Here is a 14152-nt window from a genome sequence, read left to right on the forward strand (position 1 = left end):
GTCCCGAATTTGGACTTGCTATTCTTAACTCTAGAGACACCAAAGCCTGAAAAAGTCCTATGCCATATTGAATCTTCTCGGGACGCGAAGAATACCAGATAGGGTTTGTTGTTGAGTTCTCCTGTTGTTCACTTTTCATGGTAGTATTTATGGACGTGGTTTTTTTAATTTCTTAAGATTGTCTTTCTCTACCTAAACTAGAAGAACTGTGACCAATGCTGAACCCAAACTGCAACTAAAAGCAACAGAAATAAACAATTTCCTGAAAAGAAAAAGAGTAAGAGAAAACACCAATACAAATGTGGAAAGACTATGTGGAAGAGTATTTCGATAACGTTGCTTATACGGTTAAAAAGGAAAGTGATAGTAGAGAAGAGGCTATGGAGCAGTACGGGCCTAGTATTAACGTCCCAGAAGAAATGCCTATAAAGTCCTCAGTACGTCTTCACTTCCTATTTTACCATCAGATTCATTTGTGGGTATCAGAGATGCCTTCCTGGACACTATAGACCAAATCATGGTTTCGGTGAGTGATTATATTATTGCTTATGGTATCCAGCTGCATAAGCCTGTGTTACTTTTGAAGGGTGCAATATTTATCAACGAAGGCAACAATACTATTGTATTAGAAGAAGAATATGGTGTAAATGTTCAAGAGATCCTTCCTGAAGACTTTCTCGTTCTGGCCAATATTGAACATTTTCCTCCACCTTTAAATACGGACTGTACACCAACAGTAGCTTTAGTAAAGGAATTTGCTAATCTTTTCAAGGGCGGCCACTTACAGATAATACATGCAAACTATTTTAGTCTCAGAGGCGTTGTTATAGAAAAACAGACAAAGCACTCTTTTGAAAAGAGACATGATGGCAGATGAATCGATCGAACCTTATCTGACGAAGATGGCTCTTAACAAATATATGATCAGCTTTAAGAATTTATGGTCTAACAAGTTCCGTTATACCAGGTTGCTCAACCGTGTGATTATTGTACTTTTAAGAATACACTTGGCTCCTAAACGTGAACGATTTAAGCGAGAAAACGTGAAAACATGCTCTACAATTGATCCAGAAATATCTCATGGTGAAGCAAATGAATGGGATGATTCCGATGTTAGGAGAAATAATCAAGCAAAGCTCTCAACTTAAGCAAGCCTCGAATGACAGAAAACTCTTTTGTTACAATTGTCAAGAAGTTGGTCATTTGGTTATAAGCTAAGCTTATGGTCGCACTGATGTCCCAATGGAGCCTGTGCGAGATGTTACTTCAACCGAACCCAACAAGATGGATGCCCCTCCACTCAATAACCTGAATCCACAAGAAGTATCTACTGGTACAGTAGGCCAAGACGCCTCCTATCCAAACTTAGAAAAGAAAACCCTGCCTGATTCCCGTAAATCTAATAAGGAATCTATTGCTGGCATTATCGATAACACCATGAGTCGACCTGCAATCACCTTAAGTATCAATGAGCTCAGTATTCTTTCTCCGTCTGGTCGCACTGCCATGAAAAATCGCATGACGAAGTCCCAAAGGAATCCACGCACAAAGATAGAATCTAGAAGACTGAATGTCACAGCATTTACGATGAATCAAAACCAACTCAAAGGAAGTATTCCAAAAACAAGAGGACAAGTCAATGGTATTGACTGCGAAATGATCCTTGACACCAGTTGTTCCATATTTATCACTGGCGCTCACTTCGCTGAGGGAATAGGAATAAAATCACTGTTCAGTTCAAGCATGAAATACTACTGGGTACTGATTCTATCACGAAGTGCTTAGGTGAAGCATGTGGTCTTCATACCCTCGTTGGTGATAATGTGGCTGTAAAAGCCAATGTCGTCTGTCTAGATGCTGATGACAAATTTGACTTTATCATTGGGCACCGGGGATGCAGTAGATTGGTTTGGAGTAGATCTGTCCAGTCAGTTTTGGTATTTCCGCTTGCCAAATGGCGCGGTTGCCGAAGCTGACGTCTCTCTGCTTTCCATCACTTTCGATACTTTTACCTAACTTGGAAAGTGTATCCATAGTATGCCAACGTTAAAGCAACTACAAACAGAGCTTTCTGCTGTCAAGACAAATACCATGAAACTTCTCTCAAGCCAAGCTGCTGCTGCTCGTACACTCAGTCCTCCTTTTTCAAACCGAAGTTTTAAATACCTATATGCTTCTGTCCAGCGCCGTATCCCAATCAGCCAACTACGTAGCCAACTACGACGTCTGCATATCAATAACAGCCATGTTCTCGATATACACTATCCGGGCCACCACCTTGTTGCCTTATTTATAATAACTATGAGTCTGAGCTTCGTTCGCAACTAAATAAGTTTGCAATCACCGTTCACGATGAGTATGATTCCCTTGATTCCGCAAATTTGCGTGATCCAGCGTGCTCAAAGTAGAGTCACCAAGACAAAGTCGACTATGCCTTTGGTGCTTTCGCAGATCGTCTAATTCGTGCTATTCGATATATTAAGGCTCCTGTTCAACGTGCTGTCGCACGTCTCATTATTGAGAAAAGCTTTTTTGACACCGAGGCGTTTCCTGAAATTTTCCATTGCAATTGATTGTATCCTGCACCTTTTTGCCAGTACATTTTTTACTCTTGATCTAAAAGGGGCTTTTTCATAGCATTAACATCCCAAAGGATTGAACTGGTCCGGGTGAACACTTGTTTATATTTTTTAAGCGCTAAATTGGACCTTTAATAAAATATAGCATTTAAACAAATCCAATGTCTACTTTGACAACAGACGAAATAAATATATTGAGATAAGCGAAAATGAAGAAGAAGACGCTGGCTATTCTTGTGATTTCCTTTTTATGATGGCTTCTGATGATGAGGGTGCTGTAATAAATGATGACAATAAAAATCCTCTGCTTTTGAACTTGTACTCTGATGTCCAAGTGATAAGCAAAAGAAAAGACTTCTTGAAGTATTGGAGGAAACTAAGGATTGTTTCGGCACTGATTACGAACATTTGGAGCAAGCAAACCTAGTTCGGTTTCGTGTAGATACGGGTGATCATCCACCAATCTATCGAAGCCCTTATTCGTTTTTGTCACATGCTGAACGTGAATATCTCAAAGAAGACATGTAGAAAATGATAGCAAATGGGATTTTAATATCCACGACGCATGTCCCAGCATATTCGATCAATTCTGGATGGTCGTTATGTGAAGAAGAAGACTGGTGATAGACGGTTGGTCACCAATTTTCAGGAATTGAATAAAACCACTGTCAGAGACTCTTGGCCACTCCCAAACCTTGTTGATGTGTTGGAAGCTTTAGGCTCGGCAAATTGCTACTCTGCCCTAGACCTCTTAAAAAGATTCCATCAAATTGCTGTTGAAGATAAGCCCCTTCCCAAATTAGCCATTGCCACGCTTTGGGGATGTTATTAGTATCGTGTACTGCCATTTGGAGCGCTTAATGGGCCATCATGCTTTGCCAGGGGAATCCATTTAGCTATCGAACTATTCATCAACAAATGTGCCATTGCCTACAATTGCTAGGATACCAAGTTTGTTTGAACAATTCTCAATTATTTACGTTGGTCCTCTACGTATGCCTACGGTAGGAAACAAGTATAGTGGCCCCAAAAAGTAATGATATGCGTGTAATGAAAGTAGTGAAGCATAGATCTTGGGCTGTGAAGGGAGATCCAGTTCGAAATATTGTTTCTTCTTATTCTTATTAAAAATAAATAATATTTTTAAGCCAATTCAATTAACCCCACTGAATGTGAGCCTATTGTTGCAAAAGCTAAGCTGGCCCAAATTATCGAATAAATTGGTCTCGAATGATTTGCAAGTTTAAGAAATCATAAATCACCGCTCCTTTATTACGAAGCAGACGCCCCCAGAAGTAGAATGCAAAGGATCGTAGACGGTTTCGAATCATATTAAAGAACAACAGACGCGCTACTTTGAAAGAAATTATATATCTCTTCCCTGTCAAAATTGGAAAGACAAAGGTGAAAGAGAAAATAAAAAATTTTTTTTAAAAAAAAAATGGAGGTTGGGAACAGAATCGCAGCAAAGAAACCGTTTTTTAAGCGAAGAAAGCAAAAAGACAGAACTAGAGTTTGCAAATAAGTGCAAAAATTGGACTATAGATGGTTGGAGGAGAGTCATTGAGCCGATGAACCTACCTTTGAGAAAGGGGCATATTCTAGGCAAATAAGGGTATGGAAAAAGTCTGGAGAAAGATAAAAGAATTTTGCCTAGCCTCCACATTCCAAAGTGGGAGGTCTTTATTGATGATTTGGAGAAGCGTGCCCTTCAACAAAAAGATTCCTCTGATGCTTATGAAGAAAGATAAGAGCACTGCGGTGGATTTTGTAGAGCAGGCGTATGGACCAGTTTTGCTGGATTTTTACAACAGCTTGCAAAATTCAATTCTTATGGAAGATAATGCGCCTGTATACACTACAAAGTATGCAAAAAAATGGAGGGAAGAGCATAGATTTGAAAAGTTGAAGTGGCTCACACAATCGCCTGATTTGAGCCCATTGAAAATCGCTGGTGCCAAATGAAAACAGAGATAAAGCTCAATGGAATGAGAATGAGGACCATGGATGACCTGAGAGAGGTTATGGGGGATGTGTGGGATTATATTTCCAGGACGTAAAACCAATAAGCTTATAGGTAATATATCGAACCGCATAATGGCAGTAATAAAGGCCAAAGGAGGACACACTCGCTGGCAAAGTTTGTTTGTTAACTGAAATTCACTTTTTTTGGCTTTTTTTATATCAAATGAATCGTCTCGATCTTCTCTTTTTATATTTGATACCCACTCCTTAAATTATGTCCTGAAGATTACTGAACAAATTCAAGATGAACCATGAGCTGATGAATTTTATCGAGCATGCTTTCGGTAAAGGTATCCAGTATGGGTAGACTGCATTGGAATGACTTTAAAACGAATATATGGTTTAAACACACCAGTGCTTGTGCGTGGCTTTCAATACATAATTTTTCTTGATACAGGAAGCCTTTTATCTTGTCAAGCAATATGAGAACAGACATGAAACATTTTCTCTAAAGGTGAACATCCAGTTTGACTACTTGGGTATTTCACTGCTAGATTCCAAACGCGGCACTTGGGATACAGTCGACAAGTAGGTGACGGTCATTTGGTTTTTGGAGGCTGGGTTATTTTACCCAACTGCAGCTTTTTTCTTTTTTTTTTTTTAAAGAAGTTTAAATAACAAGTAAGCATCTAACTGTTAATCACAGGGGCTTGCTGCTGCTATCCTCTTATGATGACGTAGTAAAAGGTTCGAGTTTTGCTCAACTGCTTCTTTCGAGTTTTATATTCTTCTTCAATGGTCACTGTTCGTAATCTTGTTTTACATTCTAGAGTATACGAATGCGTAGAACGTAAGGCCGAACATACATTAAACAAAATGGAAATATCCTACATATTTTCATGGTCATTGTTAGACCACCTATGTTCAGAGTAATGCCTACTGGTGGTAAAGGATGGCCGAACAAAGTTAAACACGTCTTTATACCTGAATCTGAATATTAGCAGTAGATCTTTGCTATTTGGATGGATAAAATAAAGATAGAGTAAAGCCATATCCCTTTTTGACTATGCGAAGTCACAGGATAGATGTGTGATTTAGCTGAATATAAGGGATACAACAACCCTTTTGGCCAAAAGAGAAGAAGAATGTAAAACCGAAGAAAGAGTAAACCAATGTGACCAAATTGACAATGACTGAAGCGATATGGGATAGCAGCATAAGTCATTTGATTTTGAATCAATTCTAACTTGTTCAATTAGTGGAGAACTATCAAAGGACGTCAAAATCAATAGAAGAAGAGCCTCAAAAGCCACCAGCAGAAAATGAAATAAGGATCAGTCATAATAAAATATCTGTCTATGTTGACATTGGCTTAAAAAAGTTTCAGGTACGAAAAGAAGAAAAGAAAAAGATGTGTCAATGTTTATTGTATAACAAACCAAAGTAATAGGAAGAACAAAAGAAGCATATTATTTTAGTGGGCAAAGGACAACACGTGAACAAGACAGTAACTGTTGTTGAAATGATCAAAAGAAAGATGCAAGGAACACTACATCAGTATACACAATTAGGTAGTGTATCTGTTACAGAACAATGGGATTCTAAAGAAGACAAAGAACTTGACAGGTAATTAAATAGAATCAAGCGCGTGTGCTTCACATTCACTCACTATATATTTTAGTATTCAAGTAAAAAAGAAAATACCAGTCATTATCATTCACTTGTCTATGGATGAAATGCCAGAATTAAATGAAACATCCGGTTATCAAGCACCAACTGGGCCTGATATATATGAATAAACTTCCCCCCCCCTTTTTTTTTTCTTTGTACATAATTACTCTAAACACACGCGTGATCTGTATGTTATGCATTATACATTTAACTCTTATAAACCAGTGAATCTATTGTTTTATTTTTAACGGATGATCTTGCCATATCCACAAACCATAAACTACTACAGAGAAAGATAGCATTATCAGGCTTCATTGCCAGGTATACGTTTGTGTTACTTTTATTATCATGGGTCGTGTCTTCATTAAATGTGTCATATGACGCAGTAGATCTAAGTTTTGTATGACACCATGAATCATATTCAAAATATAACCAAAAAATAAAATAAGCTTGAATAGTCGGCATTGTCTTTATCTGATAAAGACAGCTCATCTGCCTTACTACAACGATTCTGTTTGTGGGGTATTCCCATTTAATAAAGCCTGCGTGTGTATCAACCCAAAAATGGCAATGGATTATAGCATCTATTTACACACCTTTTCTGTTGTAATACCATTAATAAGCTTTATTCATGTAGGTGCTTAAGGAAGGTACATTTTGAATCATCTTATGGCTGTAGGCACTTTATGCAAGACATCATCCTGCTTGTCTAACCTTGACCGCGATTGACCGAAGAAAGGGTATTATCATGACAGCTCAAGACACAACTTACTAATATAGATTCTTGATTGACCAATAAGAGCTTTGTTGATTTCATAATATAAAATTCATGTGCAAATTTTTATAATAAAAAAGTACAGCTCATTGACACCTTTTTTATCTTTCTTTCCGTTCATTCTCATAAACAAGAAGAAATGAAAACATTCACAGTAGAAGAAGTCGCTAAACATAACAAGGCTGATGACATTTGGATCATTATTGATGGAAAAGTGTTTGATTTGACAAAGTTTATCAATGATCATCCTGGCGGAAAGAAGGTGTTGCTGAAGAAAGCAGGCAAAGATGCGTCAAAGGAATTCAAGACATTTCATAACGAAGCTATCATGCAACGTCTTGGTCTTCCAATGCAAATAGGAGTCATTGGCACTGCAGAAACAGCTAAACCTGAAGCAACCGCTCCTTCTGCTGTGGAACCTCAACCTGCCCCTGTCACAACAAATGTCACCAAGACAACAGACATCCGTCAACTTGTCAGTAATGATCAAGCCCGATTTGGTGAAGGCATCCCTTATGGTGACCCAACCTGGTACCAAGATTGGAATAGGTAAAACATTTCTATTTATGCAACTCTTAAAAATACTCAGCTTCCTCTTTTCCTTTTTTTTTTTTTTTCTCTTTAGCCCATACTATAAGGATTCTCATATCAAGCTTCGAAAGGAAATCCGTGCTTTTGTTGACAAAGAAGTCATGCCTTATTGTCACGAATGGAGTGAGGCCAAAGCAGTTCCCCATGCAGTTGTGAAACGTGCTGCCGAACTTGGTATCTTGAATATTGCATCGGGTGCTTCCAAGAAGCCTGGAAACGCAAAGTACATGAAATACCCTCTTCCTGCCGGCCTCACAGTTGAAGAATTCGACATCTTTCATGAATTTGTATGCATTGACGAAATTGCTCGTTGCGGTTCAGGCGGCTTCATTTGGGCTCTTATGGGTGGTTTGGGCATTGGCTTGCCTCCAGTTCTCAACTTTGGCTCTGAAGAATTAAAGGCAAAGGTAGTCCCTGGATGTCTTTCTGGTGAAAAGTTTATTGCTTTGGCCGTGACTGAGCCTTCAGCTGGATCTGATGTTGCCAACCTCAAGACAACAGCTAAAGATATGGGTGATTACTACCTCTTGAATGGTGAAAAGAAATGGATCACACAAGGTGGATATGCTGATTATTATACTGTTGCTTGCCGTACTGGTGGTCCTGGCATGGGTGGTGTCTCGCTCCTCTTGGTCGAACGAACAATGCCTGGTGTTAATGCTAGATTCATGGACTGTCAAGGCATGTGGGGATCAGGCACATCCTATATTACCTTTGAAGATGTACGTAAAATGTTTGCAATAGAGGCTAAGCAGCATCTAATAACCGTTATTCATAGGTTAAAGTTCCCAAGAGTCATATTATCGGCAAGGTGAACCATGGATTCAGATATATCATGCACAACTTTAATCATGAACGTTTGGGCATTGTCATGCAAGCCAACCGTCTTGCTCGTGTCTGTATTGAAGAAGCACTCAAGGTATATATATATTAGACTTTTTCTAGGAGTAATTTTCAATTTGACTAAAACTAAATGAATTTTAGTACTCCTTAAAACGTAAAACATTCGGTCAACGCTTAATCGAACATGCCGTTATCCGTAATAAGCTTGGCCACATGATTCGTCAATGTGAAGCAACACACGCTTGGTTAGAAAGCGTTCTTTACCAAGTCCAGACCTTGCCTGAAAATGTTACCCCCAATCTTTTGGCAGGCCCTATCGCTTTACTTAAGGCTCAGAGTACACAAACCTTTGAATTCTGTGCCCGTGAAGCTTCTCAGATCTTTGGTGGTTTGGCATATACTCGAGGAGGTCAAGGTGAAAAGATTGAAAGATTGTACCGTGAAGTGCGTGCGTATGCTATTCCTGGTGGTTCCGAAGAGATCATGTTAGATTTAGGCGTTAGACAGGCCTTAAGCAAGGCCATAGCTGCTTCAAAGCCCAAGTTATAATCCTATGTAATAAAGACATATATACGCTTAACTTATTACATTTATTTATAAAGCACAAAGAAGTCTCTTATGAAGCAAATCATAGACGAATAAATTATTCTATCTTTTCTTGTACCCACAATGATTATTGATCTGTATTTGTGTGTTCTTTTTCACTGAAAATACTTGAACATGTTCTGTAGGTTGTTTAAGACAGTGCATAGTCTTTTACGTGAAAGTTATGGAAATTACCTAGCCTTTTACATAGTCATCACAACATCATATTGTACAACACACAAAAATTTTATTATTACTGTCAAGGCAAAGCCTATGCCTTTGGCATAGATCTAGTGTTTTACCACAGCTTCTTCACTGTGATCAAAAACAACCTCTCGTTCTTCCTGTCGTGTTTGATTAAGCCCGGCCAGTCCTCCGAGGACTACTCTTCGAGAAATACCTTTTGCATCAAAATAGACCAACAAGTCTGCCACATGAGATACAGTGCCTACTGTTTTCTCGGCAACATATCCCGCATCGTCACCGTATTTTTTACGAACGATCTGAACGATGCCCTCACGAGAAGAGTCCAAGACGACGGAGGCAGCAGCAGTGACACCACTTATAAGAGTAGCAGTGGCCTTTAAGGCTGACCAACCAAAGTGAGCATGAGCTGTTTTGGGCTCGATTGTGCGTAGACTGGACGCTGCCACATCGAGTGCTTTGTTCATCACGTCAGAGGCTATACTTGTGACTGTATGTGTTGCGTTGTAGACCATGTCGACAATGTCTTTATCTTGTTCAGAAAGTTTAAAGCAAGTTGTATTAGGCTCGATTTTTTCTTCGAGAAAACGGCTTCCACTATTCAATCATTATTTATACGATGTGTTTTTATGACTAAACATAAGGATTACCTGGAGATACTCTTTGCCAGTGTTTGGCCTGTAAATAATAAAGCATTGGCAATCCAATCAGATCCAGTCATGATCGCATCTCCTGATTGATACAAAAACTTGACTTTTTCCTAGCAGTCTCAATAAGACACTGTGGTTTGCTCATTCCCTATATGACTTTATACCTGTGAATCTACATAAACAGGTACCTTCTCTTTTGATTCAATGAAATCTTCTTGTTCCAAGTCAATTGTCACATTATTCGTCACGACTTTAGTCACTTTACAAGATACAGGATCCACTAATGCCAACGTATTTTTGATACTATGTCTGTTTTCGTACTTTATAAAAAAGGTCAAGATATCTTGTAATTCATCTAATTGATCTGAGTTGCTATCCATTTTTTTTTTGAGTCTTATGCAGCTTATAATCATCTTATTTACCAGCACTTTATTTTCCACAGGCCTCCTTCGACTAAGGGTACCATAATCTCATCCTCATTCAACCATGCTTTCGAATTGGATGCCAATATAATCTTGTGTTTGTTATTGAATAAAAGCACGAGCAGCTTTTGTAAAGAGTGTATCATTATCTGCAATGTGCCTTGACCCAAGTCCCCGTCATAGAGTGTTGACAGAGATATATCATCCATTTCATGGATCAATGTCAGTTGAGAGATATCAATATCTGTTGGAGTTTTTGGTAAAATAGTCATAAATAAAAAAGTAAAGAAAAAAAAAGATAAAAAATAAAAGGTTTTAGCTGTTCTTTTTTATTCTAAAAAAGGCAATCTATACTTGGCACTGACATGAGCAATTGCTTACAGGACAAGTCGAATGCTTTTGGAACCACTCAAACATGTGAATAGCATGTCCACCATGTCTACATGTTTGACACCAAGTAAACCAGAGATCGAATCCTGCAGGGTCAACTATATAAATTATTAAGTAAAATAGGTATCATTTTGTATATAGTATCTTACTGTTATGTGTATCATTGGTCATAATAGTTTGTCTTAGCTGGTCCACAGGCGTACCCATATGTAAAAGACAAAGAGCACATCGAGGCAATGGTTTCCTACAGCTTGGACATACCGTACTCTAATGTATCGGTTAGAGTGAATGTCATCTAGGTATATGCATTACCTTTTGCTTACTACTGGCTCTTCCGCCAGGATTACTTGTTTGCACATTCATTCTCTTTCCTTCTCTATTTCTTGCGTTTTGTATCACGAGACTGTGCCCCAAAGATTGTGCACAGTGATTACAGCGAACATAAACTTGAGGTGGTGCAATTTCACTTGAATTCATGCGCTTTCCTCTTTGTATATCAAATTTTGCTCTTTCATGCCATAATTGCCATCGATCCATGAGAGAACGGTAACTAAAGGATATGAGTCATCAACATCAAAACGAAATATTTTTTCCCTTACTTTTCTACCCAGTCTTCTACTCTATGGTCTTTGAACCGTTTGGGTACAATAAAACTCATGACAAGACTAGCTGTTTGAACATCACCATATTTATCAAGTGCTTTCTCTAATATATCAATTCCTTTCAATGTCAGTCCAGTAACAACAATTCCTTCTACGTCTCCATTCTCAATAGCTTTATCTACGGTTCTATTCAAATAATCCGTCATCTGTATAAAACAAACACATGTTATTATTCACAGCGTCTTTTTGCTCTTATAACAAACCTGATCATCGTCCAATATCCTCAACGCAATAGCCATTCTTTCTCTTAAAGGCAGTCCAGGCTCATCCAATACTCGAAACCAGTCATCAGAGGCGATATAAGCAAAGATAGCTTTTAAATAGGGACGATCGACCATATCAACACAAAGAGATTCACATATACTCTTCCAGGTGTCTGTTGTAGTTCCTGATTGATAACTAGCCAGAATAGCAGACATCAATTTTCGTTGCTGATCTATATGTTGTTTAATATCATGTGCAATAAAAGTGTGTCGCTTTTACCCTCTTTGCCTCTTGAACTATTTAATGCTTCGATAGCCCTATCCAATTTATCATGAAACAGTGCCAATGCAGCAGCCTTGTCATACTCTCCCTTTAGTTCAAGACTGGATTATATTTTATATTAGATCTCTTTCTTTCTACAACACATGTCCAATACACTTACGATCTCAGCTCAACCTCAAATTCATCATTATTAAGTGCTAATCCACAAGCAATAAGTGCAATATTTCGTTGTAAAACCCTGGCTGTCTCTACCATTGGCATATCGCCACCACTACCAAACAAATCCTTGACACTTTGCGTAGAAGGCTCTCTGGATAATCTGGGAGATGACAGACGAGGAGTGGCGGCAGGTGATGATGACTTTTGACGGCTGTGAGATCCCATCCAGATACCATAAACACCATGAAAGCTATAGTCAATATTACCAACTTTTGATAGCTTTGGGGCAATTTGATCTGCAATCTTCATCCACGTCCAAAGTTCTCGTAACGACCGATCATGCTTTATAATTTTTAGATTTTTTTCACACTATGGTCATTTAGTATTTTTTTTTTTTTTAAGGTAAAATATAGCTTACATCCATGGAATATCCCTCCAGTAGCCGCTTTCTCATAATGACAGATATGTCTCTTTCCAGCTCTTCTGCCAATAGATAATTTGTACTTTGTTGAATTGATTGACTCATGTCGATGGGTTGATGCGTTCTAGACAAGGTTTAATAAAAAGAACAAAACAAGAGTAAGCTCCTTACCTGTCCTCCTTGTCTAAACTAAGCTGAGTCATTTTTTCATCCAAGGTAGATGTAGGCTGACAGGCTAGCAATCCCTTTCTTCCTGCTACTATAACACCACCTGTCGGTTGCCAAGCCATCTGACTGGTTTCTTCTACCTTCACAGCCTCAAAATTACCATCTGTATGAACGCCGAGTAACTGCGGAGGTGTTCCTTTACCCATCTTGGGAATGAATGTGAACGATGCAAATGGCCTTGTACTGGACCTCGTCTTCCTACTCTTCCAAAGGACAGGTATTCCCAAATCTTCATCACCTCGCTTTTGTTTGACAGACGTGTTATTTACAGCAGACTGCAATGAACACGTTTCCTGAATATCCCAGAGATGCATCTGTTGTGCATCTTTGCTCAAGGACGCTAAAAGGCCTCGTTGAGCAGGTGAAAAGACAATCTTGGATATGTTGTTCTTCGTTTCTGGATTGAGTGTCAATACGGCATCAGTATGCTTACGTGTATCCCAAATCTTGATGACACCTTCTTCTGTATAAGAAGCGATACGATAAGGGTTGAAAGGATCAATGGTCGTTCCGTAGACAGCCTTTGTTGAGAACTGGAGAGAATTGGTGTCTGATCGAATATCGTACACACGAAGATATTTATTAGCCATACCAGCGATCAAGATAGGAGCACTAGCATGTTCAGACCAAGCGCATGAAGAAATCACTTCAGATGAACCATATTGTCGAATAGGTCCTGCTTCCCTAGACCTATACAAATTGTTAAATAATGATCAACGCTGCCCATTATTGTCATATTACGTAGGTCCACTGACTGACAAGTCGTTATATCTTGACCTATCTATGGTAATAATACATCAGCCTTTTTTTGTCAGCAGTAAAACAAATGTCTAAATACCTTCATGAATATCTATAGATCGCGTCGATCTTGGAGCATCTCTGAATGTTGTTATTATCGGTGTCTGAGATCCTGTTGGTGTATAACTCTCCATGGATCGAGATATGTCCCAGACAAATAGACATGGTTCATTTCTGACCTTATCAAGACCCACAGCTAACAGATGTGGATGTGTCTTTGAAAAAGAAACAACGTTACTGGTTCTTGACATCTTGACACCTAAGGAAGGATATTTGCTAGGAAGTATACGTTGATTGATCACACTTTCCGAGCTAGGATACTCCGTCAGAGCATGTTCTTGCATACGTACAAGGAGGGTTCGACCCGTGGTTAGGCCTACAGCGACAAGGTCTGGGCAGTTGGGATCAGGAGACCAGTCAGCACACTAGAGTAAAATTTAGTATTGACTTTAATGGTTTGGTGTCTAAATACCATCATGAGTGTGATTTCTGGTATGGTTGAAATATAACGAACTCTTCCTTGTGATTCATATGTCTATAATGGTTTCTCTTCTTTTTCAGTTTGTGAATTATGCAAAATATAAATATTTTCTTTTAAATGCTTTACTTCGGGTATCCATTCATAAAGTTTGAGCTCTGTTCCTCCACATAGAAACTGATTTTGTCCATGCGGTGACCAAATGAGTGATCTTGAAGCAATGACCATGATTAAATAGAGAAAGA

At 38.7% G+C, this 14152-nt stretch overlaps 6 protein-coding genes across 6 annotated transcripts; 4 read left to right on the forward strand and 2 right to left on the reverse strand.

Annotated features, from left to right (window-relative positions):
• Window positions 1-131: 131 nt before the first annotated feature.
• On the forward strand, window positions 132-1148 carry RHIMIDRAFT_295146 (uncharacterized protein; the record flags this gene model as incomplete). The annotated part of the gene is made up of 3 exons (XM_023614153.1): window positions 132-399; window positions 468-745; window positions 831-1148. The coding sequence occupies exons 1-3, from the start codon at window positions 300-302 to the stop codon at window positions 1146-1148; spliced, it is 696 nt and encodes a 231-aa protein (XP_023462062.1). The 5' UTR covers window positions 132-299.
• A 94-nt stretch (window positions 1149-1242) lies between these two features.
• On the forward strand, window positions 1243-1785 carry RHIMIDRAFT_247765 (uncharacterized protein; the record flags this gene model as incomplete). Its single annotated transcript, XM_023610444.1, has 1 exon — window positions 1243-1785. The coding sequence occupies one exon, from the start codon at window positions 1243-1245 to the stop codon at window positions 1783-1785; it is 543 nt and encodes a 180-aa protein (XP_023462063.1).
• A 3948-nt stretch (window positions 1786-5733) lies between these two features.
• Window positions 5734-6496, forward strand: RHIMIDRAFT_316101 (uncharacterized protein; the record flags this gene model as incomplete). The annotated part of the gene is made up of 4 exons (XM_023615041.1): window positions 5734-5764; window positions 5804-5931; window positions 5995-6170; window positions 6226-6496. 4 exons carry the CDS (start codon window positions 5734-5736, stop codon window positions 6341-6343), a joined length of 453 nt encoding a protein of 150 aa, XP_023462064.1. The 3' UTR covers window positions 6344-6496.
• A 587-nt stretch (window positions 6497-7083) lies between these two features.
• On the forward strand, window positions 7084-9108 carry RHIMIDRAFT_295148 (acyl-CoA dehydrogenase NM domain-like protein). Its single transcript, XM_023614154.1, has 4 exons — window positions 7084-7539; window positions 7616-8303; window positions 8360-8500; window positions 8566-9108. Exons 1-4 carry the CDS (start codon window positions 7130-7132, stop codon window positions 8971-8973), a joined length of 1647 nt encoding a protein of 548 aa, XP_023462065.1. The 5' UTR covers window positions 7084-7129; the 3' UTR covers window positions 8974-9108.
• Window positions 9109-9127: 19 nt separating this feature from the next.
• Window positions 9128-9863, reverse strand: RHIMIDRAFT_269090 (uncharacterized protein). The gene has a single exon (XM_023612109.1). It carries the CDS (start codon window positions 9726-9728, stop codon window positions 9300-9302), a length of 429 nt encoding a protein of 142 aa, XP_023462066.1. The 5' UTR covers window positions 9729-9863; the 3' UTR covers window positions 9128-9299.
• A 770-nt stretch (window positions 9864-10633) lies between these two features.
• Window positions 10634-14135, reverse strand: RHIMIDRAFT_241632 (WD40 repeat-like protein; the record flags this gene model as incomplete). Its single annotated transcript, XM_023609624.1, has 13 exons — window positions 10634-10773; window positions 10825-10942; window positions 10988-11225; window positions 11275-11483; window positions 11541-11773; window positions 11821-11924; window positions 11984-12351; window positions 12401-12527; window positions 12575-13321; window positions 13373-13412; window positions 13470-13854; window positions 13902-13964; window positions 14037-14135. The coding sequence occupies 13 exons, from the start codon at window positions 14133-14135 to the stop codon at window positions 10634-10636; spliced, it is 2871 nt and encodes a 956-aa protein (XP_023462067.1).
• Window positions 14136-14152: the final 17 nt, after the last annotated feature.

This window comes from Rhizopus microsporus (assembly GCF_002708625.1).
Source record: "Rhizopus microsporus ATCC 52813 unplaced genomic scaffold scaffold_24, whole genome shotgun sequence".
Classification (NCBI taxonomy): domain Eukaryota; kingdom Fungi; phylum Mucoromycota; class Mucoromycetes; order Mucorales; family Rhizopodaceae; genus Rhizopus; species Rhizopus microsporus.

Bases quoted from the DNA above. Each gene is read 5' to 3' on its own strand.
- RHIMIDRAFT_295148 (XM_023614154.1), top strand. From the start codon at position 7,130: ATGAAAACATTCACAGTAGAAGAAGTCGCTAAACATAACAAGGCTGAT. The intron at 7,540-7,615 runs GTAAAACATTTC...TTTTCTCTTTAG, and splicing joins TGGTACCAAGATTGGAATAG to CCCATACTATAAGGATTCTC. The intron at 8,501-8,565 runs GTATATATATAT...AATGAATTTTAG, and splicing joins GTATTGAAGAAGCACTCAAG to TACTCCTTAAAACGTAAAAC.
- RHIMIDRAFT_269090 (XM_023612109.1), bottom strand. From the start codon at position 9,728: ATGGTCTACAACGCAACACATACAGTCACAAGTATAGCCTCTGACGTG.